Source organism: Poeciliopsis prolifica, unplaced genomic scaffold (genome assembly GCF_027474105.1).
Source record: "Poeciliopsis prolifica strain line A6 unplaced genomic scaffold, Auburn_PproV2 SCAFFOLD001, whole genome shotgun sequence".
In the NCBI taxonomy this organism is placed as follows: domain Eukaryota; kingdom Metazoa; phylum Chordata; class Actinopteri; order Cyprinodontiformes; family Poeciliidae; genus Poeciliopsis; species Poeciliopsis prolifica.
In genome coordinates this window covers 24,283,226-24,307,158 of record NW_026562376.1, presented here as the reverse complement: position 1 = coordinate 24,307,158, position 23,933 = coordinate 24,283,226, and the positions used below count along the sequence as shown (strand labels likewise).

At 39.7% G+C, this 23,933-nt stretch overlaps 2 protein-coding genes across 8 annotated transcripts in view; one reads left to right on the top strand and one right to left on the bottom strand.

The window, feature by feature from the left end:
• rnf141 (ring finger protein 141) overlaps positions 1-16,953 on the top strand; it is a 22,648-nt gene extending 5,695 nt beyond the window's left edge. For 2 of the 3 annotated variants that reach the window (XM_055033475.1, XM_055033560.1), the window contains exon 7: positions 597-2,515. The gene's annotated coding sequence lies outside the window, so the exon portion shown is untranslated. Of the gene's footprint in view, positions 1-596; positions 2,516-16,822 lie in introns of those variants that run through there. The other variant, XM_055033646.1, reaches the window with a different exon arrangement.
• On the bottom strand, positions 2,811-23,933 carry LOC129361769 (AMP deaminase 3-like). Of its 5 annotated transcripts, none has more exons than XM_055032971.1 (16): positions 23,722-23,933; positions 19,102-19,169; positions 12,766-12,988; positions 12,487-12,643; positions 11,536-11,701; positions 8,948-9,167; positions 8,162-8,291; positions 7,864-8,058; positions 7,545-7,676; positions 7,045-7,208; positions 6,725-6,851; positions 6,457-6,620; positions 6,080-6,200; positions 5,087-5,260; positions 4,830-4,940; positions 2,811-3,476 (listed from the first exon to the last, which is right to left on the bottom strand). In XM_055032971.1, exons 2-16 carry the CDS (start codon positions 19,157-19,159, stop codon positions 3,297-3,299), a joined length of 2,322 nt encoding a protein of 773 aa, XP_054888946.1. In that variant the 5' UTR covers positions 19,160-19,169; positions 23,722-23,933; the 3' UTR covers positions 2,811-3,296. The 5 variants fall into 5 exon arrangements, with proteins under 5 accessions (XP_054888946.1, XP_054888858.1, XP_054889030.1 ...); XM_055032883.1 differs by having other exon boundaries at positions 23,674-23,932; XM_055033055.1 differs by lacking the exon at positions 23,722-23,933 and adding an exon at positions 21,265-21,877.

Here is a 23,933-nt window from a genome sequence, read left to right as displayed (position 1 = left end):
CGTCGTATTTGATATTTTGGTAAATTTTATAACAACTGAAGGTAACACTTTCTTGATGAAACTGGGAAATTCATGACACTGCCTCTTTAAGATTCCTCAAAGAGTTGCTGTAGATGGTGACAGAAAGGATCTCCAGCTTTTCAACAACTTTCAGAAAACAGTAAAAACCAAATAAGAGTCTTACTGTGCAAGAAACGTCTATTTGATGGTTTTGTTTCTGCCAGTAAATTAGTTTTTTTGTGCCACATAATGTAATTTGGATAAAACTGTTAAAACATCTGTGTTGGTCTCAAAAAAAAGTTAACTTTACCAGCTGTTAGAGACCTACAGTGCTGCAAGAATATTCAATTTAATTAAAGTATTACTTTATTGATCCTGAAGGGAAATTAAAAACATATATTGTTTCATTTTAGGCAATGAAATGTTTATTTTCTTATTTAAAAAGACATTGAATAATTTATTTGCATCTTTTAATGTATTTCTGAAGGCTTTACTAAAATAATCATACATTGCAGCCCTTAATCAACAGATATTTTGCATTTTGTTCGCCTCATTCAGCTCTTATATGGTTTTTTTTCTTCTGTTTTTCTCACCAGTTTTCCAGTCGACCTCCAATCTTTAAAAAGTCTGATCTACCGATTCTGATTTTGGACGATTATTTATTTTATTTTTTTTTGTCTGAGAAGTTGCTAAATGTAGCGACAAAGTTGCTGAGCAACGGGAGAACGACCTAAAAGCCCCAAATGAAGGCCGTTCATGCTTCCATTAGGTCCTGTTTTCTGTTTCCTGCTGAGTTGTAATTGTTCAGGCCGGGTTCTGCTGAGCTGCGGCGCCACTGAAACCAGTCCTGGCAGAAACCTGATGTTGCCTTCACTGCCCTCTAAAACAGGTGGCAATATTTGGGAGCATATATGTGAGATTTAAAGTGATATTTTCCCCACACAAAAGAAAAGAAGATAATCTTGGTTTTTCCTTTTCTTTTCCCCCCGCAAATCAAAATCACTTTCCTGTTTTCTGAACTTTCGAAGAGAAGTGGTCTAGTCAAATTTTTTTCCCATCTGCAAAGCCCTGCATGCTTGTTCCCCACTCAGTCCCAAATGAGCTCTGGGATGAGAAACTGTGAAGGAACATGATTCAGATGACATGACAGCTTCCCTCACTCTGATAAAATCCTACTTTGCTTTCTAAGATGTTCTTTTCATTGTACATAGAAAAATGTGTTCTATATTGTTGCATAAAAATAAATGAATTCTCATCTCCGCATAAATATGTTTGAATGAGCAAATCTGTTGTTGTTTTCTCATGTCCGCTGGTGCCACGTTTCCTTTGAGGCAGAAATTCATTGGGTTCTGTTTGAGTATTGGTTCTGGTTCTGAGTGCTTCCTGCTCTCGGGTTAATAATTAACTGTGATTTATGGGGAGACCGTCCGACCTTAGCTTGACAATTTCACAAATTCAAACCGTACTACGATGGCTTGTCGTAGAAGATGGAGTGAGGAGTAAGTTAAACTCAGAAACTTTCTCGAGAAAGTGAGCACATTTCTGTGTTTGAAAAGTTGAAGGTTTGCTTGATAAAACTCGAGAGATTTTGAACTTAATCTCAGAAATGTTCAAGGAAAAGTTTCTTTCTTGGAAATTTGCCACTTTTCAAGCTCAGAAATTTGTAGTTTTCGGACGAATTTCTGAGATCAGTCTCAGGAAATTCAGTACATTTTCAACTTCAAACTCAGAAATTTGGAAAAAAAAATTTTCTAAAAAATTCCTGAGATTGGTGGAAATTTACTCCTTTTTTTCTGTCTACAGTTGCCCTAATAAACCCCTGCAGCAAGTAAAGTCTAGTGTTTAATATTGTACTGTCACTTTAAGAACACATTAAAACCCCTGTATTAAACCATTGTTTAAACATCATTTAAACAATAGTTTATGTTTAAACATTGTCATGAACTCAACATGTATTGTCTCCCCTTTTAAAGCTTTTATCATTATTTTCTAGTTTTACGCTCATGTATTTACTGATACATTGTGAAGTTAATACGTTCAGTAAGATGTTTCTATTTCACAAAGACTTTAATGAATTCTGTGTTGATATGAATTAGTCAGAATTTTTTTTGTTTGTGGTTTTTGATTTGATCACTCAGCTTTTTCTTTTTTTAATGTTCTCTTAAATTAAAAACTTTTTTATATTTCTATTTTATTTTCTGAATGTTGGATAAAGTTGTGATTTAATGCATTTAATAACTTGTTCAGTTTGCACATATCTCTAGGTGGCGCTGCTGCACATATCTGACACTATTGAGTTTTGATAGGTTTTGCAAACTACTGTAGTTTTCTGGGTTTTTTTTTTGGTATTTCCACTTTAAGATTGGAGCATTTACTGTAATCCCACTAACTGAAGTACTTTCTTTTTCTTTTTTTTTTGCTGGAGTACTTTCAGTGATAATGCTGTATGTATGGATGTGAATATAATGAAATCGAAGCCTTGTTAATAAAGAAGCTCGATTTTGCACAAACTCTCCATCACCTTGCCTATTTACTTATTTGGTCATATTCTTGATCTGCGAATAGCATAAAAAAGTCTTAAATTCATGTAGGTAAAATTAATGGCCAGTTAATAGCAAAGTTTAATAAATCAAATGCAGATTTGGGTGCCCAATTCTGCTTTTGAGTAAACGTATAGAAACGTTTACTCAGAGAAATGAATGATTCTTCAAAGACTTGTGTTGCTCCCAACATCATCATTAAAATGTTGCTTTAATTAAAAAGGAAACTTTTGTCATTTTTCAGACAAATTGACATGTTAAACATTCTCATCTGTTTTACAGCCTTTATTTAAGTTGTGGAAAAACAGAAATCAGACATTTTGTAAAAGAATTATCTAATCAATTTTAACTGTTGATATACGCAAACATGTTTTTATATTCAATAAACCATAAACCTTTCGTAAAAATCCTTGCAACAGCATAAAATCATTATTAATACTTTGATAAAAAGTGACATTTCCCTCATTAAAATTCATAATCATACAGACAAGTTGCTGTATGATAATTGCACAAATGTACTCAAAAACTAAACAAAATAACCAGATGGAAAGAGGCACATAAACGGTGATATCTGGGCTGGGGGCTCCACCCAGAGCCCAGACATATTACATACGCCCACACCCAACATTATGAGAAAAAATAGGAAAAAAAAACAAACCCCAATAAACTGAAATTGAAAAAAAAAAATTCTGCTGTCTAGTCAGAGTCCCGTTGTCTGAAGACGCAGCCCAGGCGTTTGGGTCGGACCCGTCGGGTCTACAACTCGGCTGGGTTCAGAGCGCTCTCCGTCTTCACGGCGTCCACCAGGAAGCTGAGTTCATTACGCAGAGTCTCGTGGCGGTACGCCATACGGATCTGGGCCACGTTGGTCCGCCGGATGTCGTTGCCGTCTGGTCCGTCTTGAAGGTAGTTGGAGCCGAGAAAATGTTTCTTCTCCTGTGGGTTTAGAACATACAGCCCATGAGGGAAGGAACATTCATGGTACAGAGTTTTTGTTAAAAGGAATCGCGAGTCAGGTCAACAATCTGGACATAAACTAGAGCTTCATATCGATATCAAGCCTGTATTGGTATCGGATTGATAAGATCGATACTTTAGTCTCGGATTCCCTTTTGAAGTTTTACTTTTTGTATTCGAATTTCTCTAACAAAAAAGGTGCTTAGATTTTTTTCTAAAATGTTAATTATTTTCATTTTATTTTTTTCTGGAAAAGACGCACAAAAATATGTTTTGTTTTCATTGTTCTTTTATATTGTGAAAATGTGTTATTTTGTCCAAATTCCTTCTTTTTTTTATGTAAAAAAAAAATTAAAGCAAAAACATGTGAAGGTCAGAGGTTTGATGAAATGTTAAACTGGAGTTTAAAAAAGTATCATTATCAGCAATACTGCTGGTGTGTTTATGTAGCATCGGATCGGTATCAAAATTTTCTGCATCACACAACTCTGACATAAATGACATGAGATCCAATACTTTACAGTCCGGAACAGAACTTTTTTGTCTGGTTTCCAAAGGGCTTAGAAGCAAAGAATCCCACAATAAAATAAAAAAAAATAAATAAGAGGAAGTTCATTTCTTCCATTCATTAAGCCGAGTTGAATGTTCCTTTCCAGTGTTAAAGGCAATACCAGTTTTGAGCACTAGATGGCAGTCTGGGTGTTATCAGTAAAAGAAAATGTCTTTACTAATTTAATTCGAACAGAAAATGAAAAGTAAAAACAGGAAAGAAACTACAAGAGAAATATTGTCGTTTCAACTGACATGCAATTTGACACAATTTGTTCAAAAAGGAGCAGGGAGAAAATAGATTCCTTTCACAGACATCAAATGTTTCCCTCCACACATCAGATAAATCTTAAATATCCATTAAACATCTAATTTCTACCATAACTGTATCATTATTGGCAGATTATTAATGTGAGCAATTGCAGTTTTGGCCTTTGAGACACACATCATTTCCTATCAGTTCATTTTTGGACATATTTTTAAACTGGTTCATATTTGTACTTTGCCTTTGACTGACATTCTTAAAACCAAAGTATTATTGCCTCATATTGTGGTTGGAATAATTTTTTTTATACATATTTATATTTTGAAATGTCTTTACTCGGAGTTAAGCAAATTCCTTCTGCGCACAAACTCTGCAGTCAAAGCTGATTCTGATTAGAAAATCACAGTAATGCATACGTGTGTATAATTTGTCACGTCTTTAATATAACAGCCTACAAAACAGCCAGAAAGTTGCCGGTTTCGTTGCTTTTAAGGCGGAGACGACCCGTCCGTCTTTACCTGGTGTGAGAGTCCGCTCTGCAGGACGCTGTTCCGGGCGATCTCACACAGATCACACGTGCTCAGCTTCCACAGCTGCGCCGCTATAGCGTACTCCTCCATCAGCGCTTCCTGGAACATTTGTTTTAGGAGCATATTAGCAGCTAGACAAACAAAAATGCACCCAAACGCTCCTGCAACACCCAATGATGCCCGATCACTTGATAAGCCTCTGAGAGAAAGCGGGGTATGAATGCGGGTACGGCGATGTCTGTGACCTTGGTGTAGTGGAACTGCATGGGGTCGTCGGTGGACAGCGACACACACAGGCCTTTGTGGAGAAACTCTCGCAGTGGGTTCTTGGAGTACTGCAGGAAGAGGCTGTTGTTGCTCAGCGGGGACATGGCGATCGGGACCTGGGCCAGGTAGTACAGGTACTGCAGCACCGGACTCTGAGGAAGACGAGGACACGTGTCAGGGATCACTGATGTAGGTCAACACTTGTTCGTCTGTCAGACGATCCAGAACAACTTGTGAGGAAAGAGAAATGGGCTGATTTTTTTTTTTTTTTGACACCTCACTGAAACCTTCAAAACAAAATCTGTTTTTTAAGGTATGTGACAAAAAAAAAATACATAAATCAATCTCTCTACAACTCATGTCCGTCTTCCTGGTTTATTGACAGACATGTAGAGACATTTCATTGACCAGACTTCAGTAGAAACTGAACATATTACAGCAAAGTTGCTTTAAATCTGTTCTGTTATTGCTGGATATGGAAACCTTAGAGTTAAGATAAGAGTTCACATCGTCTAGCGCAGTGGGGTCATTTTTAGGACACATCAAGATCATGAATCAATACAACTTTATGGGTCCATTAAGCTGCTAATGTATTAATAAAGAACTATCTGCACTTGATACTTCTTATAATTAAATAATGTTGAACATCTTTTTGTATTGAATTGTAATTTGAAAATATTTTCAAGGAATTTGGACAAATTTACATTTGTGTATGATGTCAAATGTGAGTCTGTATTACTTGTCAACGGACTACAACGAGAGGTCAAGTGAAGTTCAGGCAACAGTGTCATAAAGGTGAGAAACACTGCCACCTGCAGGCGGGATGCTAAAATGTTGATCAAAAAACCGGGACTCATTGATTTAACTTGAATTTTGACCAGGATTTTCTCCCTGGAAACAACAAATGGTGCTTATTGGCTTTATGGATTCATTTGCGGCCACTAAGTCGCGTCACAGCAGGAGGGCTGCACCTTCTTGAGATTGAGTCCATGGGAGATGTTGTCTGCAGTCAGGAAGGCAGAGACCAGGTGGGTGATGGAGCCGGCCTCTCCACAGTGAGGACGAAACTGGAAGGTGTTGAGGCCTCGCTCCCTGTGGACACAAACACGTTCAGAGTCACGTTGCCATGAGCTTCACTTGGCAACTAGCAACAGAGTTAGCTATACTCAACTATTAAAACTGAAATTGAATAGTTTATTTTGTTATGTACACAGTGGTGCACATAACACTGGTTCTGCTCAGTACCATGTTGATATAGCATGTTAGCACAACTAACTTTTTAGCTAGCTATTCCAAAACTGTCCTTACTTTTTTTCCCCAATCGGCTTCACCAACAGGCTAAACTTACTTGCGCAGGTTGTTGAGCACCATGATGTTAGCATACATGTAGAAGAGGTAGTAGGTGTATGGAGGGTTGTTGTCTTCAATCCACTCCTCAGGCTTCGGGCTTTTGTAACTGAACATGTGGTCGCTGTGTTTGGACTCGTCGTCCACACTGTCAAACCCCGTCACCTGCAGGACGACGGAGGCAACGTTCACTATTGTGCTCCACCAGATGTGGAGAAATCGTCTACAGCTTGTCTTTTCGTTTACGTGGGTGTTGCGAAAGGACGTACGTATTTTAGGAACACGTGGATCGCTTTGTGCTTTTGAGGGTTGACGGTGGCCTCGAAAAGTGGAAGGAAAATGTTCTCGAGCATCTTGGCAAAGTTCGGCACCAGTTTCTTTGACTTGAATATGTCACTGCAAGCAAGAAACCAAACAAAGAATGAACAAATCAGACAGTTGCCTTTAAGTAATTGTAAAGTAACTGATCTTGAGTTTCTAGATACCGTAATTACACTTTCTGAATGGACCCATGATGTATGCTAACATCAAAGTGTGCCATGAGGGCAATGGTCTGTGGTTTGCTCTATAAGTAAGACTGAGTGCTTACTAGATCCTTGGAACCTGGATCATCCATCTCATGTTGGGGGAGTGGACCTTCTGTTGGATGAACCATGTGGCAAGGTTCTCCCACTCGCTGGGAGATCGGCCGTAAATTGACAGTCGGGGTTCAGCATACTGATACTTACTCTCCTCCAGCTCTCCGGCAACTTCCTGAAACAGACACACAAACCAAAGAGACAGTGATGCTGTTGGAAAAGACTGAAGTCTTGCCATCACTCAGTATGTAAAAATAGCAGCAGTAGTCTCACAATACTTTGATTCAGAATGTTTTTAAGAGGTTTTATTGGCTCTAATGACATTTATTTGAGAGCGATCAGACAAGAAGAAAGTGGGTAATGAGAGAAGGGGAAAATATGTGACGTATCTGTAACCATACACAGCTATCACTACAAGAAATAACTGCTCACCTAAACTTTTCCACATGTATGGTCATTTATCTTAAAACATTCCTGAGGTCACCCTAAGTCGATGCTTTTCCTCACTCACCTTGACGAGACGCGCAAAATATTCTCCTTTGATGTAGTTGTCGGTTTTCAAGTAGATCTCTCGCAGCTCGCTGGCTCCAACAGGGTTGTACTTGGAGTTGAACTTGTCGAAGCGGTGGAAGGTTTGTCTTCCCTGCCAGTCACAAGAGACCATGTGAGAAACAGTAAATCAGAACTCGGCGTACAGCAGACATCAGCCTAAACTCCTTCGCTTTCATCCTGAACAATCCGAATAACAACAATCCATCAGTACATTGCCCTTCATTTGCAGTCTGAGCAGTTAGCATTAAAGTGATTTTTCCAGACATTTTAACTCTTACAGCATGGACGTCCAGTGAATCCACCGTCAGGTCATAGGGGTCCATGTTGAGCTTCTTGAAGACTTCTTTGAGCGTCACCTTCTGGTTGCCTCTTTCCAAGACCACCCTGTCTGCTTCATTTTGGTACGTTAGCTTTATGAATTTCAGCAGATGCTTCTGATTCATGCAGGCAGCAGCATGTATATGTGTGTCCACCTAAGTTTGATCAAACAGGAAAGAAGGACTTTTTCTTGTGCCGTTGCCCGTCTGGACTTCAAAAGTGAGGAAGTCGGACCCGATGTCAAAATTGCGGACTGACCTTTCTGACGTTGTAGAAATCTCTATGTGCAACGCTTTTCAACTCTTTCATCTCAGCCATTTCGTTTAGCATTTCATGAAGGTAGAATTTGGATTCCAAGAAGTTCAGCCGCCTGTGGCAGTAGGTTTTCCTGCAAAGCCACACGATAGACAGAGAAAGATCTCGTGTGTTGCTGGGAATTACTGAGTATGAGAAACTTCTTTCAATCACTGAACTGCGGGGATCCAAGCCTCTAATAAACAGGGATGTACCGATCCACTTTTTCACTTTCAATGCCAATATAGCTATGTGACGTTTAGTATCAGACAATACTGATACAAATGCGATACAAAAAACCCCCAACTGTGTCAAATTGATTTTTTCAAACAGACGTAAATGTACTGAATGATACATTTATTTCCCTTTTCTGCACCAGCTTTGCTAAAACATGTAAAAACAACACGACTTTCACCAGGTTAAAGTTAGGAATGTAACAGAGCACAAAGCATAATATAACACCCGTGTTGAGAGTGTTATATTATTTCACATCTTGTTTCGATTTAATATGGCGGATATCAACATGGATGAATTTAGCACTTTAGCATTAGCTTCTGCTAAATGCTTGTTTCAAAATAACTGTAGTGTAGATTTTACCCCCACAACAGTTCCCATCTGTCCTGAATTGCTAAAAACCATCAAAAATCATCTTTGCCTGAGGTTGGGGAAACGACTGACACCACCAGCTGGGATGAAACTCCTTCCACGAACTCAGCTTTGTGGAAGATGTTAAATCGTTTGTTCACTCACGTTGGCCCATCAGCTATCATTGCAAGTACGTGGCTCAGATCGATGGTGAAGGTCTCCAGGTCAGGGTAGGGCAGGGTGAGGGCTTGCTCTTGCTTCAGGGCCTCAGCGTTGGCGTAAACATGAACTATTCCGTCCTTCATCTTCAGCTCATAGTTCAGGTTCTCAGGAATGCCCTCCATGGAGTACGGGTCGTCTCCTTCTTCAGGGGTAGGCCAGGTTTCTGCACATGTTTGGAACAGATGAGCAAAACATTAAACAATTGTGATTTAAAGTAAAACTGGACTAAAAGACAAGTCGTTGACTGAAACGGACAGCAGCAGTCTTTCTGTGGGAAAGTCAGTCGCTGCATTTACATTGACCAGTCAAGAAAATTCGAGATCATCCCACTTCCCTATGTTGGAGATTTTAGTTTAACAGTAACAGTAAATAAAGTTACCTTTAAAATGAGTCACACAAGTGACATCTAGATCCAACAGTAGACCCAGACTGCAATAAAATAAATCTGGTTGTGTGTGTGGTTTTTGTCTCCTGCAAACTTAGCTTTGATTATACTTATTTTTTATATCTAATCATAAGAAGTCATAGTCAGAGAGAGAGATGAGACAGGAAGAGCGACAACGCGACAACAACAAGCGGCACAGTTTAACATTTTGAAAATAAATTCACTGAATTTAAAAAAACAAACTACATTTTAGATGAAAAGTTTTGGTACTAGGATGATTTGGGAGGGGTGTTTTTTTTAGCTGTATCAAAATTAGTTTAACATTTCCTTCTCTATACTCACTGACTGGTAAACTGTGGAGTGTGTTCACCGTTTTATACACTTGAGGTTGAATTTACAAAATGAGTACAAAGCTTTTGAGGTGGGTCTGTATGTGATGAAGAGAAGAACTGGCTCTCAAGTTTTTCACCATTATTCAGCTGAGTTGTGTTGTATTTGAGGTCAGGAAGGAGTCAAGTACCACAAAACTTGGTCATCCCTGGGTTTATGGGCTTTCCTTTGTTCTCATACAGCTGGGCGCATAAAACTGTCTACAATATGTTGGTGTACTGAAATAGGAGTTTCTTCCACCACTGCACTCAATGGGTTTTTGGTGCAGAAGGTGAAATATGTTTTTGATGCAGCTGTTCAGCTATAGAAACTAATTCCACAAAGATTTCTATGCACTCTTCTCAAATTTATATGAAAGTCACATTAAGTTTGAAGGTCTGAAGTCATTGATTTTGCAGAAATTTGGCATAAACTCTTGATTTTACATGTCTGAAAAGGGCAGTATTTTGTGTTTTCCGGTCACATAGGGAGTCTCATTTTATAACTGTGTTACCTTCAGCTGTTAAAAAAGTGCTAAATATTTCAAATATGACTTTTAAGAATGTTATTTTTAATTTAATGGATAGAAATTGGACCTCTGTCTCTTTCTGAAACTCCACCTTCAGGAAGTCATCACTGCAGCGCTTCTCTTAACTCTTTAACAAGGTTTTTACCAGTATTTCACAGAGAAGTTGCTCATATAATGATCTCATCTGATGCACTGTTCTACCAGGTGTTTGCTAATTGCTGCTGGCTAGTCTGAAGGAGCTGGATGTGGTAGTCACAGGTGGAGGCAGAAGCTTGGAAACTGCAGCTGAGAGGAGGAGCTTCATCTGGAAGGCGGAGCTATGTCCACTGAGACATTTTGCACAGCTCGATGGTTGCCATGTAGATTAATGGATTTCTCAAATATTCATGATAAAATCATGGCAGTACTCTAGGTATGTTTTCAATGAGATAAAAATGATAATATAATGTAAATTACATAACAGTATTTAGATATTACTGTCCCTTTAATTCTTCATGGAAGTTTCTGTTGCTTCCCAGTTGCTTCAGCTTTGCTCTAAAACCACTAAGAGTTGACAGTGGAATATTTAGTAATAAAAACAAAAATCTTAAAAAACTTCCATAGGAAGCATCAAGTCAAGTCAACTGACTGAAATTTACTGAATTCCATCGATTCTTTCATAAATGTCTGCAGAAGCAATCTGCATATTTAGGTGTTTGTATTTAGATTAGATGGTGCAATGATCACCATTGTCCTGCCTTGGGAACAATGTGTATTTGTGTTCATATAAAGTTACTCATGTTTTGCAGGGAAAGAAAAAGATACACAAAAACTGTATGTTAGTAAATTTCTACTTGCGCCATGTATGAATCAAGTCTTTGTACTCAGTAAACACTTCTGGTTGTGTGTTCTTTCATCTCGAACCAGGAATAGTGTGACTGGCCTTGTGACAGACACATACTGATGCACATAGAGAGGAGCTTAAAATAGCAGTGAAGGAAACTACTTTGCATTTTATTTTTACATACAATACTTGAAGTAGAGCTTGAAACAACAACAAATGGAAAGAATTTCTTCCTGTGTTGGACACATTGTCAGTGCTCTAGTTGCATCCGATAAATTTAAGAGCAAATGCCTGAAGATTAGCATCTGCCTGAAGATTAGCATCTGCAAGAGTGGGAGTGCAACTTGCTAAATGTAGTGAGTTGCACTACATTTAGTGCAACTAAATGTAGGAGGAGGAACATTAGCTAAAAGATCTTACTGTACCTGGCAGAACCTCATCGTCTTCGCTCCACTTCAAGTTCTCTCCATCGCGAAGGTACTTCGCAGTGGTTCTTGGGAACCGGTGGTAAACCAGCTTGGAGTACTTCTCTCGGATGACGAGGGCTTTAAAGAGACTCTTGGCTGCTTGTTCGTAATCCTCGACTGTTATCTGGAAACGTGAAACAAGTTTAACGGAGAATTCACACCAGTACTCCAGCCTGTTACTAGGTGAATGAGTAAAGTTTCTAAGGAAACTCTGGTTCCACAAAAAACTCTCGGTCTTGGTTTGACTCAAGTGAGCTCAGATGCATATGGGAAAGGCAAGTGTACCGGAGAACGCTCAAAGGTAGTAAGTGAACTACAGTGCAGGGTGTTCTGGGTAAATACATCCAAAACAAACGTGAGTGTAACAGAAGCTGGAGAAATAGCTAACTATGTCTTTTACTAAAGACAAAAGAGAAATCCTACAAACATCCTACAGTCTGTTCCTTCTTCCTTGGGTGTATAATTGTGGCCCCCAGGGATTTTACACACCCTTACAAGGAGTGACCTGGTTCTAGAGCAGGGGTGCCCAAAGTCAATACTCGAGGATGTTTTAGTTCTCTCCCTGGTTTAACGTACCTGGATCCAATGATGGCTCATTAGGAGGCCTAAGAAGAACACTGACATGCTGAAGATTGTTACTACCATCAGGGAGAGAACTAAAATATACAGGACTCCGGCCCTCGAGGACCCACTTCAGGCACCCCTGGTAGAGAGAATAAATTTTGGGTCATAACAAGTAATGACAATTATAGGATAAACTTATAATTGTCACGCTGAACAAATTCAGTGGTTTTCTCTCGTCTCCTTCATCCTCCTTCACGTTTTTGTTGTATCGTTTCCGGTTTGAATCTACATCACTTATCACAGTGCCTTTCTCAATACAGACTTGTGTGCTTAAATACCACGCACCCCTGCACAGTAATCCCCACTGATGGTAACTCTCTGGTACTCTGGGAAGTTTTCTGGGAGAAAAGCTTCGGCCCCTCCTGGAGGGGGCAATGGAGACGCCCTCCAGTCATCCTGCAAAGACACGGACTGGGAACGCTTCAGTAAGAAGCTCTTCTTTCTGAAAGGGGAAGCAACAGGATCACATGACGAGCTAAGAGATCACTTTAAGGGTCATAAAACTGGAAGTTTTCACTGTTGGATGTAGAGTCAAAAGTTTCTGAACTTTGATCCATGGTGTACCTCTTCACTGATTCCTGGGAGTGCTGCTCGGCCAGTTCCTTTTGCAACTCCCGCTCCCTGTCCTCGCGTAGGCCGATGGGACAGTCCTCCGGCACGCTGAACAAGGCCAGGGCGTCCTTGGTGTCTTCCTCTCTCAGGGCAGAAGCGTACACTTTCTCCGCCATCAGCCGGATCTTCTCATCCGCCATGCTCACAGACATCTTCGGGAAGAGCCTGGTTATTTCTGTAAAAAAAGAGTAGCGTTTTAGAGAAGGTCTTGCATTCATGTCATGAACTATCGCAGGGAACCATTTTGCGGTTACCAGTGATAGACCTTAACCAAGGGAGCCTGTGAACTTTTTACCCTGTGCACAGCCCAGGTTCGCTTCAGTGCAAGATAGCACTGAAGCCAACTGCACTTTTACATGCTTTTGTGTGTATGGTTTTGGGAACTGACAGTCTGACGGGACAAACCCATCATTTCTCCACTGTCCGACCGTGACATTTGCTGCGCTCCCCCTGAGTGTTGTGCTAAGACCCCGAGGGAGGTAAGGATCATTTCATAAGAATCACATGTATATTTGCGTTAGTTTTTATTTATCTAAGCAAGTTGCCAACATGATAACATTATTTTAGAGATGGCAGTAAACACACATATCAAAGATAAACCAGAGATATCCGAATACGAGTTTGAGGTGGGAGTTGGCAGATGGTTTGCTGAACTTTATCTGAACTCCAGTTTGTAAACAACTTCCAATCAGCTGCTCATGTTTCTGCCTAACATCCCAGCCAGGTTACAGTCAACACATTGTATATCCGCACTCAGAGGCCCTCTATCAGTGTTTTCTCTTAATTTGTTAAAAACGTAGGGCCACAATTCATTCAGTGGACAAACAGAAGTACATCCCACAAAAAAAGATTTTTCATTTGGAGAAACATGCATTTTTTTTTTCTTTTCCTTTCTCAGTTTTTCACTGCTTTGTATTGGCCGGTCACATAAAATCCCAATAATTTACTCTGAAATGTATGGGTATAGCTGGAACAATGTGGGAGTATTACTTAAACACGAGCACAAAACTCCAGATTAAAACATGAATGTAAAGTTTTAGTGGCTCCTGGGAGATTAATCCGAGTCCATTTGGGCTGCAGCACGCTTCCAAAAACATCGTAATAAAGCAATCTGGTTTATTTAGACTGACCCGGATCTCTTTTGCATCCGTGGCATGACGCCTGGCGCTATGTTTAACCCCGGCTTCTGTGAATTTGTATTTTGATCAGATCAGAAGAACAACAAGGTAGTTTTTTTGTTTTGTTTTTTGTTATTTTTAGGTGACTCAGCTGGCAGGCCAAACCGTCCCTGCTGTGAAAGTTTCTGTTGTTATCCAGTACCAGAGATGTGTAGCTATTCTGACCTCTGTGTCATCACTGTTGCTGGCGTTAATGTTTTTGCCAGTCTGTGGAACACGTGGAGTTTCAATCAACAAGTAGGACATGAAGACGGGTGCATGTCCCAGAGTATCGGGTTCTAACATCCCAGCTGCAGCCGCCACAGGCAACACTGTCAGAACTTTGAATGTTCTTGGCTCCCCAGAGACGACCGCAGGACTATTTACCTTCACACTGACACACTTTCTACAGCTTTCATTCTGGCCGTGCAACTCGCTCCTGTACTGGAACAGCTGAGCCACCGACAGGATGATGAAGATGTTTCCTTTCAGAAGTTAAAAAATATATAATACACCGAGAAAAACAAAACCTCTTGTAAAAAATGCTTCGATATGTTGAACGTTTTTTTTATGTGTTAACTTACAACCAAGGATTTTAGGTAGTCTAAAGGATTTTTTAATCTGTTGAACCAATGCAAAGTGGTGCAAAAATGACAACCACACACAACACTACTTCACAAATAAAAATATGAAAGAGAGAGAGAGAAATAGAGAAAAAAAACTAAACAAAACGAGAAACAAAGAGAGAAAGACAAAGGCAGACAGCATCATGATGTGACGGGGTCAGAGCTGATGGGATGTTAGGAGCTGTAATACAGGGGAAATGGACCAGTTCAGAGCAAAACATTCTCATTGGGTGGAATGGCCCAGTCAAAGCATAGAGCTAAAGCTGTTTGAGAATACATGGCAAGACTTGAAAATGTGTAATCTAGAACTGCAAAGCTGATAGAGATGTACACTGCCACTGTACATGAAATGATTTCCCATTTTATACAACATGAATCGTCACGCTTTATCCATCATGAAACTGAGAATAACATGTTCCTAAAATATTGCGGCCTTTCGCTCCCGGCCAGTAGGTCATGAAAGCCCATCCTGACCAACACTGATAAATCTGTCATCACATCCGCATCACTCTACAGATCCACAACACGTCAGATTCCAACTCCGTCTCTTACCTTCTGCAGGGTTTTGGGCCATGTTTGTTTGTTTTTCTCACTCTTTTTTTTTCTGCTGATTCAAACAGTGAAAATCACTACCTAAAAAAAAATTCAAAAATAAAATGTCAGCTTCTGGTTGCTGGTTCTCAACACTTATAGAGGATGTCTGTAGACACCTGGCAGTGCCCTGGACGTTTGAGTTTTTTTTTTTTTTTACGCCTGTGATGCTTCTTGTCGAAGCGTCTGACTGCGACTGGGATCTGTGCCGCTTTGCTCCGCTGTTTATGCCCTCCAGTGACAGCGAGTATGAAGCAGCTGCTAGCTGCTGCTGTCTTAAGTGTCTCTTTTTATCCCGCTATTTTCGGATGTTGAGAGCGTCATAGCAACAAGGGCCTCTAATCCAAACTGGCATGGCCGAGCGGGGCTGATAACACGGGCGGCTGTCTGTGGTCCGGGTCAGTGGGAATAAAACGTCGGGGCTCTTTAGGTCACATCAAGGTCCTGAGAATAGATTTAAAAACATAACACTTTGTGGAGTAGAAACAAACTCAAGGGCCCAGATTTCCACAGGGAAATTTGGGTTTTCAGGAACATGACTCTATTTAATGCTGAGAAGAAATGCTGGCTGTTGGATATTTTGGATGGAAAAACAAAATAACTATTAAAGACAAATCCAGAGACTCCAGAGAGCAACGTAAAGGAACGCAAGGGAAAGGAACACTACTCTACGTTCACACAGGGGGTGAAAGCATTGTGAAAGAATCAGCTTTCATTACATCACAATCCCACCACTCCTTCTCTACAGAAATTGCAATCAATGCTCAACAAGTATCGACTGCAACATTTGTCTTATGATCTTGTAACAATCCTGTCTGCTCCCAGTGCTGAATAAACTTTGAAACCCTTCCATGTTGTGAAGTCAACATTCTTCTTCTGCACATGCGGGTGCTTCAGGGAAGTAAATTGTTACAGAAGTCTGACAATGTTCATAAAAAGTGCAATTTCAGAAAAGGAAAAATTGAAAGTCATGATCTGCTCTCAGACGCTACTCCATACCTTTTTCATAGTGACCTCATTAGGATATACATTTTCTGGGAAAAGAAACTTCAGAATAATTACTCAAGGAGGCATTTCAGTCAATATTTGTCAATGAATGAATAACCATTGGGAGTTTTATGAACTCCCACATAATACTGACGCTATCTGTGCAATAAGTCCAGTCATGAAACTTCCTTCCTACTACTCTACAGACATTTGTTTGAGGTACTGTAGACCAACAGCAACAACTGAGTGGCATGCAGTGTGAAAACCTCAGATCTGAGGCAGGTCTGTGCATGCCGAGGTTGCCAACTTTCTGCAGAGTCAATAACTCAAGACGAACTACATCGGCTTTTCGGATTCGCTCAAGAAGAGCTTGATGGGAGATGGGTTTCCATGGCCACGCAATTGCTTATAAATCTTAACACCACAAAGTGCTTTAGTAGTGTAAAGCAAGGCTTTTCACCGTTAAAAGAATAAGTTGAACTGTTAATGTCTCCTTTGCTGGAACGCCTGAGCTGCCTTGATGATGACATACGTCTTATATTACACAACTTGAAAAACCTGTTCAAACCTCTGTGCAGTCAGAAGGTCTGTTGTTTCATGATTCAAACTTTGTGTTAACTGTTTGAGGACGGCCACTTTCTGTTTCAGCCTGAACAAAGCAAGCCCCACAGGGACGGAGATGAGCAACTCCAATGTGTTGGAACGTCACTGACCAACAGAGAACCGTCAGGATAAACCGGAGCAGGGACTGCAGATCCAGGCCTTCTCATCTAACATCAGTGTCAGAACAAAATAAAAACGGTTTCCTCTTATCAACCTGAGGAAAATATTATTAATTACATGCATGTAACTGAATCTTGAAGACTGCGTTTCAAAACCCGGATATGCTGTTAAATAAAGCATTTTGATATTGTAAATGCTTTTATCAAAAAGTAATGATCTTACATTTCTGCCAGAAGCAAAAAAAAAAAAAAGGTCTGGATATGCTCATTAAAAAAACTCAATTGATTGAACATTTCCATTAGTTTTAGAAAACATCTTCTTGTTAATCAGAGAAACAACTGTTTGCAGGTTTATGTAAATGTTCCTACTGTACTAAACCGACTCGTTGAGACACTTATGGCTGTTCTGTGGTATGTTACGAAACAACAGGTGCACTTGCATTAAAGTACATTCCTCATGTTTTGCACACACCACCTGGTCTGTAACATCAGTCAGTGGCTGTATTTACATGAACATAACCCTACAGTGTAATGCAAAAAATACTGCAATATATTACCAGCATGTATTGCTATGACTGACTAAACTGTCAGCTCTGACTTAAATATCTTTTCACTACTGCATAAAGATATTAACCTTTACAAATTTCTGCTGTTTTTGCTGTTTCTGTCACACTTAAAGGGTGTCATCAATCCAAACCATTTTGGGGTTATGTTGAAAAGTAACTGTATCTAAGCCAGAGAACTGGTTGTACCGGACCTTTGGCAGCAACAACAAATCCCATCAAGTGGTCGAACAACTGGTAATGGGTTTTGAACAAGTCTGGAGCTGAATCCTGGAACACTTAAATTCAGAAACGCTGAAAGGTTTTCCAGCCTTTCAGCGTTTTTCAATGTACAATCACAGCATATACATTGAAAAAGTCCAGACTTTTAAAAGCCAGCTGAAGAAAAAAACAACAACTTTTGATGTGTTTTTGGACCCTGTGTGCTTGGTCAAGCATTTTCCTCCAGAATTGTCTGAATATTCAGACCATCACTCTATCGCATGTATCTTCTTCTTCTAAAATCCTGTGGTTGTTACCCAAAGTACTGCATCATAGGAAAAGATTAAATTCTCCACTTGTAAACGTAAATCTTCTGGGCTTCACCTTGGCATTCAGACAACAATTCTGAGTGTTGTCTGAGTGCCAAAACTCAGACAGAATATGTTGGGGGGGGGGAAAGGTTTTATTCCTCCTTACATCAGGCCTGATGTATTGCTTGTTAAAAAATTTTGGTCCATATTTCATATTGTCAGATAGGTTTTATTAAAGTGATTTCTTATGGGAAAATTACTTTTCTACAAAGGTTTTGATAACTTTTTTCCCCTTAGTGAATAAAACTTAATTGTTTTTTTTTGTTTGTTTTTTTTTTACTCTGGTTACTTTGATCTGGGACCTGAAACATTACATGCGAGTAGAAATCTGTTTGGTACCAAGTACGTTCTCTCAACATTATGTACTTGTCTAGGTACTTGCTAAATGTGGCAAAGTACCTAGACATGTCCCCGTCGACTCCACTGGGTGTTTATTCTTTGTCAGTCATTGTACATAAGCATGAAAAGGAATCCAAACAAGAACTCAGAGCAAATGCTCTTAGCTCACAGTCTTCAAGTATAAACCGAACTGAATCCAAAGAATGCCTAAAATTAAACAAACCAGCATGAAAAATGTTACAACTAAAATCCTAATGCAGGCTTTGGGCTGCATTGTTGATAAAAATACATTTTAAAAGAAAAAAATTGGTTTAGTCTGTTTGTATGAGTGGCACATAGTGCATCTCTTTGGTTTCCTATATTATTGGTGACATGCAGTATGTTGAGCGAAGCTATTTATCGAAGAATCAGAGTTATATTTCTAATATCTCTGATTTAGGAGGAATCCATGCAGCTACATCTAATAGGAAACCACACACTCCTTCTCTGATGCATTGATATAATTTTTATTATTATTATTTGACTTCATTTTTTTATGTATATATGCCGGCAAGCATGTTCTTGTTGAGCATTAATAACTGTAATGAACAGAGCAGGGATGCTGACTGGAGCTGTAATGTTCTATCACAGTGTGCTTTTTATTCTCCCCCATAAACCCTTCACCCACCCACCCACCCCTCCCCTGACCGATACCTACCCCCCTGACCGCCACATCGGGAATTTTGACTCACCTTTCCCCATGCATGGTGTGGACTGCTGCTTGAAAAACGGAGTGTCCCTTCTCTTCATTTTGATTCACCTAAAAGATGCAAAGCTTTGATTAATACAAATATACGTATATGTATTTTCGGTCTAATTCTGGCATATATTTAAACACCTCAACTCTTCTACACATTTCTTTATTAACGTCCCATGAATATTGGAAATACAAAAACACCAAGAAATGTATTTTATACTCATTTTAACTTACAAGAATTTTTGTTTGCTTTTTTCTTTTTTAAGTCATGATAAAATAAACTCATTTCATTAAAGAAAATCCTTTTTTACTTCAACAACTTTTCTTTATTCTTGGGGCAATTTTCCGCTTGCAGATGAATTTGATTTTGCAGCAATGGGGCCAGAACTGGTTTATTGTTGGAGGATAAAACAGTGGAGGAAGAGTTTCAAGCTCCAGGCACTGACTGTTCGCCAACGTTCAAATGGCTGAATCATCTCCTGAGCATTAAATCATCTTCCACTGAGTCCTTCTTATGACCTCGTTTGGTCATGAAGAACAGCCATCTAAAAGCTGCAGTACATCAACTGAGTTTCAGTGCAAATTGCGCCGCTTGAAATTTCAAAAATAAATTGACCTTTTTGAAATCCGACAATTTGGAAAACTTTTTCGCTACGAAGTTTTGCTTCTGTTATGAGGTGGTTTGTATTATAAGATGTGTTTTTCAAAATTGCAGTGTTTCCATTGATCAGATTTATTATTGTAATTTAAATTTGTGCAGTTATATGTTCAGTGAAACTGCAGCTTTAATTGTGATGCTTTATGTTGGGCTGCCACATACAATCCCTATGAAACTCATCCAGGTTTGTAATTGTAACGAGACATTTAGAAACGTCCAACCTCAATACTCTGGAATGCAGCTAATAAGAAACATGACCACATTTATAAAATGCAATCTTCCACTGCAACCCAACACACTCAGCAACGTGTGATCGGGAAAGCGGACTCCGTCAAACAAAAACAATTTCTGTGTCTGAACCAGAAGGTTTAGTTGGCTGCGTTCTCTTTTTTTTTTGTCATGCTGTGTTGCAACATTTTCTTGTGTTTCACACAACAAGCCTCCGCGGTGAACTGTGGCTTCTGTCTGGCCACCGTTTGTGAAACAGATGAAGGTGAGAAGAAGACAGAGGAAATCAACGCTGGTGGATTGAGAAAGATTCACTTTGAGTGCTGGACTGGAGTTAGAAGAAGTTCCTGCATTTGTGCTTCGCCACTTGCTCCTGTACCTCCGCATTAGAAAGAAGCAAAGTCGCTGCTTATTTAGACAGATAGCTTGGGGTTAACTTGAGTGGAGTTAGGCTTCTCATAAGAAGCTTAAAATGAAAACTTTTAATCTATTTTCTACATGTATTGGTTAGGCCTGCTGCTACTTGAGGTCTGGAGGTAAAGCTCTTAATAATGGTTGGTTACAAAACCATGAAGCTGATGTTAACTTTAGCATCATCAGCGTTCTCACAGTGCTTATTAATAAGTCATGCCTCGTCTAGCATTCTGGCACAGGATCCTTTCTATACCCACAACCGTGAATGCTTCCGGATACCAGATTTAAAAGTGCTGCGCGTGTCTTCAAGTTTATAGTCTGGTACTGTCAACCAGCCTGATTCGGACTCTTTAGTCTATCAATGCAACAGGACAACGTATCAAATGTAAAATTAGCCCAAGTTTTACTCATTTCCCGTGCCGATTTAGCTTAAAAATAATATTATTTCACCCAAATGTTTCTTCTGATTGGTTTCTGATAGAGAATTTTTGCAGAGAGCCAAACTTAGTGTGTCGGTAATTAGTCCTTCTCTGGCCACCAAGAGTTTGCGCTCATCATAAAAGACAGGACAGTATGAAGCTTAAGGCAGACATCTTCTTAAGTGGAGTTCATAACATTAGCGTAAACTGACTTGAGCAGACGATGTCCCGTATTAACTGCAACTGTGAAAGAGTTATTGAGACAAGACGAAATATTATTGCATGAAAATGTGAGATCTGGTGGCGCACCCCTATTCGTTACAGTAGATAAGGCATTGACAGCTAATACCCCCACTTTTAAAAAAAACCTATCTAACCCATTGTTTTAATGGGAACTCAGAGTTTGTAGATGTATTGCAGATACATTCATTCCCATCACCTGGTCGGAGCATGCTGACAGTTGGTTCAGATGCCAACGCCACGTCACCTAAGACACATTCATGTACAAGTACAGTTCATGTGCAGGGAGAACAAGCAGCCTCTTTGTTCACCTCATTATATTAAATTGCAGCAATAAATGTGATAAATGTGTATAGTCAAATTTCTAGCCTTTCATTACATCATCTGATCAGAGATGTTTATTTTACTTAGAAAGGCTGCTTTGTAGAATGAGGTTTTTATTGCTCGGATGTCCAACTCCTCTTTAAGGATTTAGGTGCAACAGGTAGGTCACATTTAAATCCTTAAGCCAGAGAAAGTGAACGCAGTTCGCTCCGAGTTCATGGAGCACAGGCGGACGTGGTGCTACCCCTCCCCCACTTATTGCTGCATGATGCTGGTTGCTTACACACTTTTTCCTCACCAACAAGAAAGATAAGCTCAGCTGTTGGGATATAATTCCATATATCCAAAAGAATCAAAAATCATCCATAGCCTTGAAACTAAACCTGCTCTTTGTTTTCAATTATTAAAAAAAGAAAAAAATATAATAAAAATGAATTTTAATTGTAAATTATAAAATCTAATCTATTTTTAAATTATTAACATAAAATATAAGCTAAAAGAACTTATTGAATGTGCAATGCTCATCTTTCTGATTGGCTACCAGTCAAAGTTATGAAGCCCCGTTCGCCCTAAGCTAGCATAGCTAGCTTAGCATGTTATGCTACCAAGCGCGAAATAGACGTTTTGTCAACAAAAAGACCGAAGAAATTTTCCAGCACTAGACACAAAAAACCCTAACAACTCATAGGCCACTAAAGTCAGACGATATATCTAATGGTGTGACTAAATAAAACCGTTCTTGCATAACTCATTTATTAAAAGTAGCACATCTACACGAAGGGGCACGAAGGGACACGGTACCGTATTCTTCAACGTCAGCGTCGACAGCTCCATCTAGTGGCGTGGAGAGATACGACACTTTATAACACAACATCATGAGGCAGCAGTTATGCTAAACGGAAGCTAATGGTGTTTGGAGGTCCATGAGTAAACTACAGTTGCCATGAAAAAGTGACAGCTCTCTTAAACAACAAACTGTAGATTAGTCAGTGGAACAGAAAGTCTCACAGTTCAACTCCATGAAGAGCAGAAAAAAAAAAAATTATGTTCTCTCCAATGAGCAGCTCATAAAAACTCTTTTGCATGTTTTTTTGCTTTTCTGTGTATTGTAATCAAAATTCTAAAAGTAAAGATTACATAGAACATGAAGATAACTGTAGTCAATATGTTATATGTTTGCAGATTATTTCATTTATGGCAGGACATTTTTTCCATTTTATAAGATTGTTGCATTGTTTATTATGTTAAATCACAACAAGCTGCTCATCTTGCTAAAAAACAGTTACTTTTAAGTTAGTACACTTGATATGAGACAACACTAAGATATTTGCACAAGAAAACGCTTAGTAAGAGGTTATTGGGTTTCTTTTACAGTGTACCCAACTTTTTTTTTTTTTAAAGAAGCATTTTCATGTCCTTATTTGGGATTTTTTTTCTCTTGTCTTCCCTGTTTGGTAAATTGACAGAAAGGAATATGTTATAAATATTCTCCTTTTTTTTTTACACCAAGACCCAGAAAGTGCAACGTCTAACTTTTATTATCCCTCCTCTTCCCTCATGACTCTGTACTTCTGCAGCCTTCCGCACCATTAAACACTGGCACTTCTCTAGATTTTTAACCTCTCCCAGGATTTTTTTTTTTTTTTTTTTTTTTTTTTTTTTGGCGATCATGCGCAAACAAATCGATTCAGGCGTGAAATTTGTCAAGACTTGTCGGTCTTGTCTGTCTGGCTCTCCAGCGCATCAAAACTGCACACCATCCCTCGGGCTGACGCTCATCATGCTGCTGTTGTCAAGTTCATTTGAAGTGAATACAGTGATATGTGTAAGAGTATTCTGTTGTGTACCTGCCCAGGCTTGTCACTTCTTCTTCTTCTTTGTGTGCGTGTGTGTGTGTGTGTGCAGTGTACGGTAACTGGATAGAGAACACGCCCACCCTCAGAACAAAAACAAAAAAGTTTTTGTTTTGACCCAGTTGTCCTGTCGATCGCATCCACCGGACTGACTTTTTTTTGTGATTTCTCTAAAAAAAAAAAGAGAAGAAAAAAAAAAGAAAAAAAAAGGAAGGAAGAAGAACAACTTTGCTCCAAAAACCCAGAACTTCCGATTCCGACCTCCTACGCTACAATAAAAGAAGCAGAACTAAAACAAAAAACATAGCGCTGCACATCTTGACCGCGGATGCAAAACTACAGCCGCGCTCTGTGTGTTTTATTTTCACGCAACGGACACCGAAGCGCGAACTCAATTGAGCGACGAAAGCCGTTCGGGCGGCTGTGCAGACCTGTGCAGTGAGAATGCCCGCCCGGGCGTTGCTGCGTGCAGGACTCACTGCTGATGCTGGACTCGCTGCTGGATGCTGTCGCTGCAGGGCTGCGCGCGGCGCTCGAACCTCTCAGCGCGTCTCGGAACCTCCTGCAGACGCTCAGCTGTTTTCACTCCTTCGCCGCCAGCCTGACCTGACCGGTGATGTGCAGGAAGCCGGACAGTTTCAGGAAGTGAGGCGCGTTCTTGTCAGGGAGGTAGAGGAAGCGCCGGAAGAAG